Source organism: Triticum dicoccoides, chromosome 4A (assembly GCF_002162155.2).
Source record: "Triticum dicoccoides isolate Atlit2015 ecotype Zavitan chromosome 4A, WEW_v2.0, whole genome shotgun sequence".
NCBI lineage: Eukaryota > Viridiplantae > Streptophyta > Magnoliopsida > Poales > Poaceae > Triticum > Triticum dicoccoides.
In genome coordinates this window covers 87,869,775-87,884,996 of record NC_041386.1, presented here as the reverse complement: position 1 = coordinate 87,884,996, position 15,222 = coordinate 87,869,775, and the positions used below count along the sequence as shown (strand labels likewise).

At 45.1% G+C, this 15,222-nt stretch overlaps 1 protein-coding gene across 1 annotated transcript; it reads right to left on the bottom strand.

Annotated features, from left to right (window-relative positions):
- Positions 1 to 1,501: 1,501 nt before the first annotated feature.
- Positions 1,502 to 5,101, bottom strand: LOC119285147 (tyrosine-specific transport protein-like). Its single transcript, XM_037564371.1, has 7 exons — positions 4,599 to 5,101; positions 3,564 to 3,957; positions 3,010 to 3,147; positions 2,690 to 2,858; positions 2,419 to 2,536; positions 2,148 to 2,318; positions 1,502 to 1,997 (listed from the first exon to the last, which is right to left on the bottom strand). The coding sequence occupies exons 1-7, from the start codon at positions 4,935 to 4,937 to the stop codon at positions 1,740 to 1,742; spliced, it is 1,587 nt and encodes a 528-aa protein (XP_037420268.1). The 5' UTR covers positions 4,938 to 5,101; the 3' UTR covers positions 1,502 to 1,739.
- Between the last annotated feature and the right edge of the window lie 10,121 nt (positions 5,102 to 15,222).

Here is a 15,222-nt window from a genome sequence, read left to right as displayed (position 1 = left end):
CATTATCTCAATGAGCTATATGTTGTTAGGAATTACCAAAACCACCTAGGGATAGTTGCACTTTCATTGGGTTAAGCCCCTAATAACGATAAAATAACTTGGGCCACAACCCACTGGGCTAAGCCCCTAATATGACGGTCATAACATCACAAGGAAAGTTAATGGCAAATTTAGTTCTTGTAATTTTCCTATGGCAAGCTTGAGTTCTTTTTCTCTTGGAACCATTGGAAAAATGTTTCTACTTTGTCACATGGCAATTTTACAAGTTTTTTTCTTTTTGCTAAATTCGTAATGAAATTGACACGAGGGAATTCTTTTAAGTAAATTATCAAAAACTAAATTTGCCAAGGCGGTGAAAATAAATTTTCCATGGTCCACGGAAAAACTAAATTGAAATAAATTTGCCATGTCTATTGAAAATAAATTTGCCATGGTCTGTCAATGCAAACTGCCATGATCTAGCAGTGCAATTTTCTTAAAATTTTCATATTTTTTACCATGGATGTAAAACTAGCCATGGTCTAGCAAGGCAATTTGCCATGGCCCAAAAAGTTTGAATTTTACAAAATAATGTAAAACTTTTGATTCTTTATTGGATCATGAAAACCTACTTTTTGAAGATTAACTAATATAAAGAAAACAAAAAAAGAATTATTTCCTCTTCTTATATTACTACTTTTCACGTTGTTATTTGGATTCATAGGCCATGGTGAAAGAAAAAGTCAATCATGATTTTTTTTGAAAAAATTGCAATAAGTCACATAGTTAATAAAAAATGTTTGTGTAGAGGTTTCCGTTTTTTATTCCTTAGAATCTTCTTTTTTGTCTTTCTGACATTTATGCTTTTTTATTGTAATTTCGGGTAAGCCAAGTGCAAATTATCGGGTACTCAGCTTACTCTTAAATCAAGTTTTTGAAAAGAAATGACGCAAAAGGGTAAGTTGAGCGTAATTTATCGGGCTCTTGACTTATATTATTTGCACCAGAAAAATGGAAATGCTATATTAGAAGCCGAGTCGCTCTTTCAAGACACTCGACAAATACATCCGGCCGTCACAAAGCCGTTAGATGTGGGGGAGGGACATTCGGCAAATACGTCCAGCCGTCGCAGGGCTTTGCCGAGCGCGCTGTCTATGCCGAGTGTTTTGTTTTCTCCATGTTTGCTGAGCGCGTTGTCTGTGCCGAGTGTTTTTTATCTCCATGTTTGCTGAGCGTTCTGTCTATGCCGAGAGTGTTTTTTAGCCTGTTTACCCCGAGTGCTTTTCTGTATGATACTCTAGAGGTATGCTGAGTGCCCGAGAAATTACACTTGGCATAGGTCCACATACTAGGCAAAGTGTACTTTACCTGTAGTGTCCGTTGCTGTTTTGCAGATTGCAATCGCCAAATGAGACGCAGTTGAGAAGCTACTTTTTCCTTACTCTCATTTCTGAAGCCCCTTTCTCCTGCAACCTGTTTTAATCACATTGTTCAAGGCGACACTCAAGTGCGAATATTCGTCTTCTAAGAAAACAGTCTAAGCATGTGCGGTTTGCTTCTTTTTCAGAAGAAAGAGAAGCCAGGAGCAGCTCCACTCAACTAATAGGGGTAAAAGGAGAAGTTATGTACACTGATACAGAGGGTTTACAGGCAGCCTCCGTTTACATCACATGCTGAATCTAAAGATCTTCTCTCCCGAATCAGCAAACCATGGCTAGAAAGATTCTCGACTTATTCAGCACTCGCTACTTCTTCCTACTCTAGCTAGCCCATGACAGGAGATAAGTGTTAAAACTGACAAGGTCTTGCAAGATTTGCTGGAAGACCATGAGCACGGAGAACACCCCCATCCCCACCAGCACAGGCTTTGCACCGGTGAAGCTCACTCTTTCTTTGCCAGCCCTGGACGCTGCTTCTACCTGTTCAAGCCCAGCTTTCTGATCGGATAATTTGGAGACAATAGACCAGGCCATCAATGGGGGGAGAAGGCCGTACAAGATGGTCATGCAGTAGCCCCCCTAAACATGTGGAAACCAGACGAGCAGCAAGCTATCAATCAATCGATCAATAATTCATGACGAGGAACTTTGCTTATGTGTCACTCTACTTCTCCGCCAATCTGCGGCCCAGGATTTGAAGGGTGCGTGCATGCTTTGATGTAAACTTACGGCGATGTCAGTGGCTATAGAGAATGAATCTGGGACGGCAGCTGCTATGAGCATGGTTGGGACGACCACCGCCCCTGTGGCAACGAAGCTGAGCCTGTTGCTTTCCAGCAATGTTGGCCAGCCAAGCTGGGTAGATCCTTCTTCCTCAGAAGCGGCCTCGTCGATCTTTGCCTGCACTTTGTCAGAGCACTTTTAAGTTTTAACAGAGGAAAAAGATGGTTCTCCAGGTAGTTTGATCAGCGGTATAAGATGCTAGTAGGTCGAAGTATACAGAGGGGGCTAGATTGGTCATCTGCTCGATGAAGAACTGCGACGCTGCAAGCAGGGTCCCGATGAGAGAGGTCCCGACAGCCAGGAGCGAGAAGGTCTCGACCACCGCGTAGCTCCACCTACACAAAAGAAGCGCGTGAGTCGCCGATGGGGTTCGATTCAATGCCTCCAGCGCGTCATCCAGAGAGGCGAGCGGCATGCATGCAGATCGCTGGACGCTGACAGATGGGGGAAGTACGCCGCCCGTTCTTGGGTACGGCGGCGGTGCTTACTCTGTCTCCAGCTTGTCGAGGATGCCGAGGCTGTTGGGGTCCGTGGAGGAGGCGGCGAGGGTGAGCGCGACGTCGTCCCACACGAGCAGGGAGACGAGCGGCACCAGGCTCCCGACGAGGATCGCGAGCCGGATCCTCGCCAGGTCCCCCTCCAGGTATGCGCAGATCACTGCATGCGCCAACCGCAGTGCATTATGTTCAGCACTGGCTTAGGCTGGTACTGTACCTCGAACGCTTTCATGTCTGGTGGCATGGCAGCTGGAGCATGCGTGGAAGTCAATGAGCACAGTGCATGTGGTTCCTCTTGGGTACGCACGTACCTGGCGCGATGTCGTGGTAGACCAGCGTGAAGATGATCACCGGCAGCGCCGCTGGGACCTGCTCCCAGTGGGCGCTCGCTGGCAGGCTCAGGCCGCCGCCGAACGCCACCGCAGAGACTTCAATCGTCAGCAGTAGCCCTGCATCAGCGGACATATCAGGGCGATGAGATGATGGTGATGCACACCGGCACCCAAGACTTGTTGCCGTTTTGTAAGGTGTGTCTGCTGTCCTGCTTTTACTACTTAGCCGCTTCTTTCCTGTTGGAGATGCAGTGTTGGTGTTACCGCTCTGTAGTCTGGGTTGGGACGCTACGATATGAATTCCATGTGCAATGCTACATGGAAATGTCGAGCAAAGATTTGTCCTGCGCTCCTAGGTGTTAATGCAGATCTCACTAGTGATGCATCCGCTCTTAGTACTACAGTGCTACTACTAGGGTAGTACTGGCCGTTCATCCAAGTGACAACTCACATACTGACATACACTATACGTAGTAGTACTACATTGGTACTGGTACTGGTAGCCGTTGCGTGCCAGCAGAACAGTACTGTACCTATCATGAAGAAGGTGAGCACTTGGTTCACTTGGGCGGTGACGCCGGTGCCGCCGCCGGCGATGAGGAGCGCGAGCGCGGCGGTGAAGGCGGCGCCGGAGACGGGCTCGGGCACGCCGATCGCGCGGGAGAGCACCTCGCCGGACTTGGACGTGTAGGCGACCATGGAGGTGTAGGACAGGAACAGGTAGGCGGTGGCGGCCAGGTTCCCTCCCCACTCGCCGAGCGTCGCCTGCGCCATGCTCTTCATGGATATCACCTCCACGCCCGCGCCATCGCCGCCATCTTTCTTGCTCTTCCGACGCAGGTGGACGTTGATCTCGGCGATGAGGAGCGCTTCCGCCACCAGGAAGGCCCAGCAGACCACCATGCACACGGCACTTGGAACGAAGCCCTGTGAATTGCCGCAGTAGTAGCATTATTAAGGACAACTCTGTTCTATACCATACTGCCTTCATACACTTGCTTTACTGCTAATTACTCGATGTAAGGATGAAATATGCGAGTGAAATTATGTGGCAGCATTCCAGTAGGTCAAATACTTGACGCGGCTCGTTGTTCTGTTCGTGGGTATCGCATTTCCAGATCGCGAAAGCTCAAGTTGGAACAATTTAAGCAGGCAGAGATTGATCCCGCCAGCCAACAATGACGAACGGGACGCCAATTGAATGCACACAGCAACGCCAGTTGGCGGTCATGGCGAGCAGGTACATGTGGCTGTTCTCAGATGTGTTCAATGAAAACTTTCATATGGGGGCCTCCGTGCTGCTGCGGCAATTCGCTGCACTGATATGGGTGGTAGATGCGCCATCACTCCATAGAATGCTGACCTTCAGGGATCGTTGTAGGTGGGACTGTGCATGCGTGGGCGAGCCTCGAAGGACAGTATAATAATTTCGACATTTCATTCAGTACACAATTTACTGGCCTCCATCGTTGGCTGATTCATTCTGTTGTGCCACCGTAGATCTCAGGCTTGACCATGCATGCCGGTGAAATTCTCGACGCGGCGGAACAGGGGGAAGAGAAACTCACCGCGGGCGCGGTGCTCTGCGGCACGGCAAGGATGCCTGACCCGATGCTCGTTCCGATAATGAGCGCAACGGCACCAGCCACGCTCCCTCTCTTCGCCCCGCCACCACCTGGTGGCGGTGACGCTCCGACGGCATCCTGCAGCGGCGGCGCTTGGTCGCCATCTCCTACCTCCGGGCCGCCGCGGGCTCTCGCCGCGACGGCCCGCGCCCTCTTGCCCGCAGCGGCGCCGCACCGTGTGTCGCTGCCGCCGCGGCAGCAGAGGCCTCTGGATAGGCTGGACGGGACGTGGCGGTGGAGCTTGGCCGGGCAGAGCGCGCGCCTGATGACGGTGCCCTGCATTCGGCCGAGCTATGGCTGGCTTGACGGCGGACTCGGAGTGGGATTCCGGATTCGAGCTGGTGGTGGTATATTCATCTCATCACTGGAGTGATACAGAATCTTGAGCTCGAGTGGCTGCGGTCGTCGTCTGCTGGAAAGCTGAAGCTGTGGTGCACAGGGCGAGGGCCGAGCGGACGGTAGTCGGAGAGATTCTGGACCGTGCACGTCTCGACCTTTGCACCGTCCGTACGGGAAAAGGATGTGATGTCTGCTACCCGACGGACCGGGGAGAAGATTTTTGTGTGCGTGTCCAGCAGTAGGGAATTTTATTCAAGCGAAACAGCGCAAAATGGACAAAAATAACCCGCGGGCGTAACAAGTTCACCAAATAAATTCTGGGCGAAACTATTTCACCCAGCTAAGTAGCACCCGACACATCGCCGCTACACTACACTGCATAGTGCCCGTCTGACAGGGGCCACACTCCTCGCTAGCATGGCACCCAGGGGCCGGGCTGGGCCCCACCCTTAGTTAAGTACCGCCCAGCTCATAGGCGCTATGTTACCTAGTATAGCGCCTCTCTGTAAGACGCTACACTTTGACTTGGTAACCGGCGCGGGCCAGCCCTCCCTGGCCAGCCCGACTCACACACCCCAAGAGCATTCGAACAGAGAGATGTCGCCCACTGTTTCCTCTCTCTCTCTCCGCCTTTCAAACCCCTCCTGAAATCCTACATATATGAAGGTTTTCTTCGTGGATTTCGACCCCAATCCCTCCCTCAAGGTAATCTTCTCTGGTCCCCTCCCTTTCAACCGAAAAAATGCTCACATTTGCTCAAGTCTTGCAAGTATAGTCAAACCCTAGTTCTTCATGGATTTTGCAATGTGTATGGAAATATGAGATGATTGTTTGGTGTTTAGCATATGCATTGGCATTTTCTTAGGGTTAGGGTTCTTAGTATGTTAGGGTTAGGGTTATGGTTCTTGTTATGTTGGGGTGAGGGTTATTGTTCGATTTCTATGTTAGGGACAGGGTTTGGTTATGTGACTAGGATTTTGTGTTAATCTCCGGATGAGTACTTATGAAATATATTTTCCGTTTTTTAATTATTTTATGGATGGGGAGAACATGTGTTTATGTTCATCATGTGGACAAGGATACCTTTTTGAAAGGCAATATTGGAGCCGAACCCGGATGAGCTTGACACGGCGTTTGAGTGTAGTCCTAACTATGCCAAAGTCTTGGAACAAGTGAGGAAAGATTTGAATTGGATGGATAAAAGTGATATTGTTGAGTTGGAGGGAAGGTGTAATGTAGGGTTTGGAATGCACATTCGTTGATAGACAATGCATATAAACTCCAAGCAACGTTGGGTTGCATAGAAGGAGACGATGACCAAATCACTAGACAAGGCTCTTGAGTTATTTGCCACCAAAAAGGTTGATGCTAGCTTGCACTTGGACTTGAACCGACTTGCCTCCCCGTTTGTTGCTAGGAGTCCTCCACCCATAAACCAAGATGAAATGAATGAACCTCTATTGACCCAACAAGTGAGGCCAACATTGAGCCCAATTTCAAAGAACCAAGATGAAGTATTGGAAGAAGAGAATGATGTTGATCTCCATGACAACAATGTTGGTGATTTGGACAAATATTATGGGCAAGAAACCATGGACCATTCCATCCCGTACTCATGTGGCTATGCATCGGAGTCAGACGACGATGGCGTGGATGAAGAAGTTGATGGGGAGGAGTTCACGGCGAAGGAGGTCGAAGCTTTCAAGAAGACATTACGGCAGGATCATCGGATAACATTGTTCCAGGATCTTAGTCTGGTGGATAAAGCCGTGGTTGATGGTGGAAAGGGTATATTTGTTGGAGTTAGGCCAACTTCTCACCGGGATATGGAACACGGAAGAACGGGATTTCTCCCGGATCAAAGTTCGAAACCATCTCGATGACTTCTCGGTTACGCATTATCGTCCACACAAGGTGGTTCACTCGGAAGTCAAGGTGTGTTACACGTTTGCATGTGTGGAGGGCGGATGTCCATGGATTGTGCATGCAAGACCATAGAAAGGAGGGCCCGGTTGGCAGATAGTGAGTTGTGTACCAACTCACATGTGCCGAGGGAAGAAGATTGATGGCAAGATTGTGTCCCAAGACCACAGAAAACTCACCTCCGAGTTCATCGCTTATAAGCTTTCCAAATCCATCTCCTCACCTCCAACAATGAGCATTAAGAGCATCATGGACCTTGTAAAAGCCCTCTTTCACTACCAGGTGAAATACAGGAAGTCATGGAAGGCGAAGCAAGCCGCATTCAAGATGTTGTATGGTGATTGGAAGGAAGCATACAACCGACTCCCTAGGTTGTTGGGATCTATGACCTCCACTAATCCGGGCATGGTTCATGTGGTCGAGCCGTATGGGCAAAATACAATGATTTAGAATGGAAGGACTATCTGAGTATTTGGCCGTGCATTTGGGCATTCGAGCAATGCGTGAGGGCTTTCGAACACTATCGGCTAGTCATCTCCGTCGATGGCACCTTCTTGACCGCACAATTCAAAGGCACTCTCTTGGTTGCAATAGGGGATGAAGCCAATAACCAGTTGGTGCCTTTGGATTTTGCTTTGGTTGAGGTGGAGAACAATGATGAGTGATTCTTGTGTCTTTTGAGAACCAAGGTATTACTGCTCAAAGGGAAATGTGTCATATCGGATCACCATCCAGGAATTCTTAACGCGATGGACGTTGACATTCCAGGGCATGCTCCTTTGCACCATTAATGATGCATGAGGCATTTTTGTTCAAACTTCTATAGGGCATGTGGGCGTAAGGAGTTGACCGATGATCTTGAAGATTGTTGTCTCGCTTTCTTCGACCGGCTTTTCACAAACTTGTACAACCAATTGGTCATGAACAAAAAACTCAATGCAGGGGTCTTGACATTCTCAATATGAACATTCAACAAAGGATGAAGTGGGAACAAGCTTATGATGAGGATGGCCGGAGGTGCGGTCAAATGACAAGTAACCTGGTAGAATGCTTCAACAGTGTGCTCAAGGGTGTCTGTGCATTGCCCGTGACGGCAATAGTTCAATACACATTCGACAAGATGAATGCATATTTTCTAAAGTACTCACTTGAAACGGAAAGAAGATTGCGGGAGAGAACAAGCACAAGTACAAGTACAAGTTGCTACCAAAGGTTGATGAATGGATGGAATTTCAATCATAGAAGGCGAATTCCCAACAAGCTACATTATATAATAGCGATGAGTGGATTTACCAAGTGAATAAGCTAGGAGGAACCACAAATGATGGCCAACAACACGAAGATCGGGCATTCAAGGTCTCGCTAACGCGTGCCTGTGCTCTTGCAGGAGGCAATTGTTCCTTCATCTCACATGCTCACATTTGTATATGGCAGCTCGCACTAGGAATGTGGACATTAATCACCCGCTCACCATGAGGGAGCCCGAGTTCTTGATCATGACCACCGAGAATATATTGGCTCATAGATTTCACCCATACTATGATCAATCACAATGGCTCGAGTATCATGGAGTTCAACTATGGCCTAATCCGAAATGGAAGGTCATTAAATGTGGAAGGCCTAAGTGAAAGGATCGAGAAGAGGCGTCTAGAGGGATGGGGGGTGATTAGACCCTTAACAAGCAAAAGCGGTAGTTTTTAATTTCTTCAAGTTAAGGTTGAGTTTAGCACATGTTAAAACACTCACAATACATTTCAAGCAAGCATGACAAGAGTATATGCAGCAGAAAGAGTAAAAGATCCAAGTTGCAAGAAAGTAAAGGGATGAGATTGGAGTTTACAAACGCAATGGAGACACGGAGATTTTTGGCGTGGTTCCGATAGGTGGTGCTATCATACGTCCACGTTGATGGAGACTTCAACCCACGAAGGGTAATGGCTCCGCGAGTCCATGGAGGGCTCCACCCATGAAGGGTCCACGAAGAAGCAACCTTGTCTATCCCACCATGGCCATCGTCCACGAAGGACTTGCCTCACTCGGGTAGATCTTCACGAAGTAGGCGATCTCCTTGCCCTTACAAACTTCTTGGTTCAACTCCACATCATGACGGAGGCTCCCAAGCGACACCTGGCTAATCTAGGATACACCACTCTCCAAAAGGCAATAGACGGTGTGTTGATGATGAACTCCTTGCTCTTGTGCTCCAAATGATAGTCTCCCCAATACTAAACTCTCTCTCTCTCTCTCTCTCTCTCTTAGATTTGGCTATGGTGGAAGAGTGATTTGAGTGGAAAGAAACTTGGGGAAGGCTAGAAATCAAGGTTCAAATGGTAGGAATGCAATCTTGATCTCAACACATGAGTAGGTGGTTCTCTCTCAGAAAATGAATGGTGGAAGTGTAGGTACGTTCTGATGGCTCTCTCATAAATGGAGAAGGGGGTGGAGGGGTATATATAGCCTCCACACGAAATCCAACAGTTACACACATTTGAATCATCTCAGTGGGACCAAATGGTTAAACCCAGTGGCATCGATCATTTAAAAATGTGAAAGCTAGGAATGTCAGTGGGACCGACTAGAACAACTCGGTGGGATCTATGTGCTAGGTCTTAGGGCAAACGTCATCTTGATGGCGCCGATTGCATCAACTCGGTGAGACTGAAGTGAAGCAATAAGCAACAGAGAATATGTCAAGCCAACTCGGTGAGACCGATTGCATAACACGGCGAGACCGAAGTAAATGCAACAAGTCATAGAGCGCTGGCAAGGCCATCTCGGTGAGACCGAGATCCGTACTGGTGAGACCGGACTATTAAGGTTTCTGGCAATGGCTATGTCAAGTAAACTCAGTGGCCTCGGATAGAAAGAATCGGTGGGTCCGAGTTGGTGTTTTGGGTTTGGACATATTTGGATGGATAAAGTGGCTGAGGGTTTTGGAGCAATATCACTAAGCACTTGAGCAAGTAGATCATTAAGCAACACCTCATCCCCTTTTAATAGTATTGGCTTTCCTATGGACTCAATGAGATCTTGGATCGCTAAAATAAAGATGAAGAGTATTGAGCTTTTGCCAATCTTTGTCCTTAGCATTTCGAAGGGGTTCCACATCCTCTTGTCCTTGCCACACCATTGTTGAACTTGTCTGAAATACACTAGATAAAACTATTAGTCGAACAAGAAATATGTTGACATTAATTACCAAAATCACCCAGGGAGCACTTGTGATTTGAATCTCCCCCTTTGTGGTAACTGATGACAACATACATCAAAGCTTTAAGTAAATGATATGAAGAGAAGTAAGCAAAGCTTTGGACGAACATGTAACATGCATAAGCTCCCCCTACATGTATGTAATCATGTAAAGATAAGATAGAGGAACATGTGAATGCATTGCACGACAGAGTAGGTAGTGAGTTACATGTATCTTGGCTATATGCATCAGAGCAAACAATATGATTGAAAGATGTACGTTCATGTTTATGAATCCCTCTTGCAAACAATATGTGCAGAAGCAAGGGATCATCATGCACATGAGTGTGATGCATATACTTACCTTGTGGTTCTTGAGCTGACTTTTGAAGGAGTAAACTTGAGAAAACAGGGTTAGATAAGACAAGAGCACTCCAAACAATAGTTTCAAAATCCACAAGATTACCAAGATTGGGATGACATGTAATAGATGAGTACTACAAAGTGAGTACTTCATTTAGATATAGACATGCCCCCAAAGATTTAAGGATTTGCTATAAGTTCCAAGGATTTTTCTCCCCTTAAGCATAAACTCTTTCACCCCCATGAATATAATATTGGATAATGGGAGAAGGTAGGGTGGATAAAATCAGATCAAAGATGAATCAGTTAAAACAGAGCAAAAAGAATCAATTATACTAACATGTATTTCCCCTCTTAAAGACATGTGACTTCTCTCCTCTTTTTAACATGCATCTCTAGAAGAGCTTAGATGTGCTCTCTCTCTCTCTCTTGATAAGTTTGATTTGATAAGCTTTGATGTGCTCATTCTCCCCCTTTGACATCAATTTCCAAGAAGGGAAACTTCAGGAAGATGAGCCAGGTAGATGTGGCCCTTGAGAGACACTACAAATCATCATGTAGCTTAAGATGCTGACAGAGGGAAGAATCATTGAGTGGAGCTGAAGAAAATAGGCAATATTAAATGGCAAAATGTTTTCTCAGCAGTGCAATTGTTGATGCCGATCTGTTTCAGTCGATGACTCCAAGATAGCAGAGCCACTGAAGGTGCTCATTGGTGAGATCGAGTTAGTCTGTGTCAGTTGTACCAATGAACTATATACAAGGAACCTTGTATTTTGGTCTAGCTGATGGGCTTGGATTGGTGAGACCGAGTTCAACGCAGAGGAAAATTTTGTCAACTCAGCTCACTTGGCAAATGGAATCGCACAAAGAGTTGCAAGGTATTAACATAAGGATTTGCAATGAAGTAACCCGAGACGAATAAAATAGAAATCAAAAGAGAAAAAAGAAAGAGAAAAACAAAAGGAGATCTAGATGAAGTTTTTTTGTTTTTAGAAGGGAAACACTTTAGTAAGAAAGCATGCAATGGAAATACAACATACAAAAGAACACTAGAGAACTTCATCTAGAGATGGTCGGCGACAAAATCACCTATGTTAGAGTATATTGACTTAGTAGTCAAGTGAGATCACTTGATCATAGGTCATACTCATTGTTAAGCTCAAAATGGGGTTGCCATTTTTCGTTTAAGCAATTTGATGTATTCACATCTTGTTGAGTTGCTTTAACTCATGTCTTGGAGCAAAGCTTCTCTAAGATGGAATGACATACCTTGGGTTGTGGTGTTGATCTTGATCATGTAGTTGAACTTGTGTCGGATGCTCATGGTTGATGTAGTCCATCAAGAGTTGGGAGCACCCTTTGGATTTGAAGTTCATCTTCCTACATGGGTTAGTTTTGCAAGGAATAGCACTTGTGTATCCAAATTGACAATCATGAAATTTGACATATTGAAGTAGTCAAAGGATATGTTGAGTGAGTTCATGCTTCCTTGAATTCAACAACCAAACCATAGATACTTGATGATGTAGAAATTGCTCAAGATGTGAATGCCTTGCAATCTCCTAGATTGCTGCTTATCCAAGTACCTACATGGGTTAGATAACATGCAAGGGTGCAAATATATATCCAAGACAAATGATCATCATCATAAGAGAAATATCAAGGATTAGTCACAAAGGCTCATGCCTTGCATGTATCCAAATGGAATCTCTATTCCAAGTTTGAGGCATCAATGATATTCAATTCACCTCTCAAACTACAAAGTACCTTTTCATCAAGTGGTTTAGTGAATATATCCGCCAATTGCTTATCAGTACGAACATGCTTAAGATTGATGTCTCCTTTAGCAACATGATCATGAATGAAATGATGACGAACTTCAATATGCTTAGTTCGAGAATGTTGCATGGGGTTGTAAGCAATATTAATAGCACTCACATTGTCACAAAGCAATGGAACATGTTTCAAATGTATCCCATAATCTTTAAGAGTTTGTGTCATCCAAAGTAATTGAGCACAACATGATCCGGCGGCAATGTATTCCGCTCCGGCGGTGGATAAGGATATCAAGTTTTGTTTCTTGGAGGACCAAGAGACAAGGGATCTACCAAGAAATTGGCAAGTACTCAAAGTGGACTTCCTAAAATGGGGGTTAGTAGAACCAAGAAAAATTTGAGTTCACTCATCATAGACATCTCAAACTTCTCCGACATTAGCCTTCCAAACTTTTCACTAAAATGGGGGTTAGTAGAAGCAAATATGATATCATCCACATAGATTTGGCACACAAATAATTCACCATTAACCCTTTTAGTAAAAAGTGTAGAATCAATTTTCCCAATTTCAAAGCCTTTTTCAATAAGAAACTTAGTCAAGCATTTATACAAAGCTCTAGGAGCTTGTTTAAGACCATAAAGAGCTTTGTGAAGTTTGTAAACATGATTAGGTTTCTTGGGATTAACAAAGCCGGGAGGTTGATTAACATAAACTTCCTCCTCAATTTCACCATTTAAAAAAGCACTCTTAATGTGCATTTGGTATAAAGTGATATCATGGTGATTGTCATAAGCAAGTAAAATGCGAATGGACTCAAGTCTAGCAACGAGGGCATATGTCTCACCATAGTCCGTACCTTCGACTTGAGTGACGAGACTGGCCGTGTTGCATACAACTTGCCCATCTTCATCTTGCTTATTGCAAAACACCAATTTGGTTCCAATGACATTATGATTGTCGTTAGGCTTTTTAACCAATGTCCACACTTGATTCCTCTTGAAGTTGTGTAGCTCTTTGTGCATAGCATTTATCCAATCCGGATACTCAAGGGCTTCTTCTACCTTCATAGGTTCAACACTAGAAATGAATGAGTGGTGTTCACAAAAGTTAGCCAAACGAGTTTTAGAGCGAGTGATTTTCCCAGTTTGAATGTCGTCAAAGATTTGTTCGACGGGATGGTCTCTTGAGACTCTTGCTCTAACTCGTGAGAGCTTTTTCTTGGGTTGGGGTGGGACATCCTCATCATCATATTCTTCTTCATTGTTGGTGGTGTTTCCGTTCACTTGTGGAGGTGGAGAAGGAGGTCGAGGTGGTTCATCTTGTTATACTTCCTCATTTCCTTCGTCTTGATGTGTTCCACTTGTGGATGCCTCCAAGTCAACTTGTGGTTCACCTTGATGTGAAGTTGAGGCTTCCACTTGAATGGACGAAGTACTCTCCTTCATCTCTATTGGGCGAATTTTGCCAGTGGACAAATCTTGGATTGCTTCTGATGGATCTTTCTCTCCTACATCAATTGGCAATTGCACTACTTGCGAGCCGTTAGATTCATCAAACTTCACATCTACCATCTCTTCAACCTTTCGGGTGAAATTGTTGTCGACACGGTAGGTGTGAGAGTTTGAACCGTAACCAAGTAGGAAAACTTCATGAGATTTAGGAGCAAGCTTCGAACAATGATGCTTATCAAGAATGTAGCATTTTGAGAAAAATACTCGAAAGTATCCAACTTGGGGTTTGTTACCGGTGAGTAGCTCGTATGCCATTTTGCCGAGAAGCTTGTGAAGATATAGTCGATTCGTAGCATGAAAAGCTATCTCAACCACTTCCGCCCAAGTGTCTTGGTGTCTTGTATTCATCAAGCATCATTCTCGCCATCTCGATAAGTGTCTGTTTCTTCCTTTCAACAACTCCATTTTGTTGAGGCGTGTGCGTAGCCGAGAACACATGTGAAATCCCTTCTTCGTCAAGAAAGGTATCCACATTGGTGTTCTTGAACTCCGTTTCGTTATCACTTCGAACCTTCTCCATCTTCACTTCAAATTGGTTTTGGGCCTTCTTGGCGAAGTTCTTGAAGATCTTTTGGATCTGCGTTTTGTCATCAAGGAAGAACACCCACGTAAATCTTGAAAAGTCGTTAACAATGACCAAACCGAAAGAGTTACCACCAAGGCTTTTATAAGCATTGGGACCAAAGAGATCCATGTGAAGTAGCACAAGTGGTCTTCTCGTGGTCATGATGTTCTTCACGGGATGACTTCCTCCAACTTGTTTTCCTGCTTGACAAGCACTACAAAGTCTATCCTTGTCGAATATAACATCTTTAACACCAGGGATATGATCACCTTTAATAAGCCCATCAAGATTCCGCATGCCCACCTGACCTAACCTTCTATGCCATAACCATCCTTTAGAAGATTTAGCAATTAAGCAAGCACGAGGTTGGGTTCTCTTAGTGAAATTAGCAATGTATAGATCACCTCTTCGAGTACCGGTAAAGACCATATTATGATTATCTCTACGAAACACTTGGCAATCTACTTTGGTAAATAGAACATTGAAACCAAAGTCGGCTAGTCTACACACGGAAGGGAGATTGTAACCAAGAGATTCAATGAGCATAACATTTTGAATAGAGCAATCGTTTGATATGGCCACCTTACGAAGGCCAAGTACCTTACCCTTGGAGTTATCTCCAAAAGTTACATACGTGTATGGCCGTCGTTTTTAGCAAGCTCATGAAACATGTCTTTATCTCCGGTCATATGATCAATACATCAACTATCGAGAATACACTCTTTTCCTCCAGCCATGTAGTCACAAAAGTTGGCCATGAGACTAAGATTTCTCATAGTCTCCTCGAAGTCAATATCACTTTCCTCGTCTTCATAATAATAGCCATGCTCAATGTCATCATCATGTATGTGATCATCACCTAGAGCAAGTGATTCATTAGTTTTATGACCATGAGAAT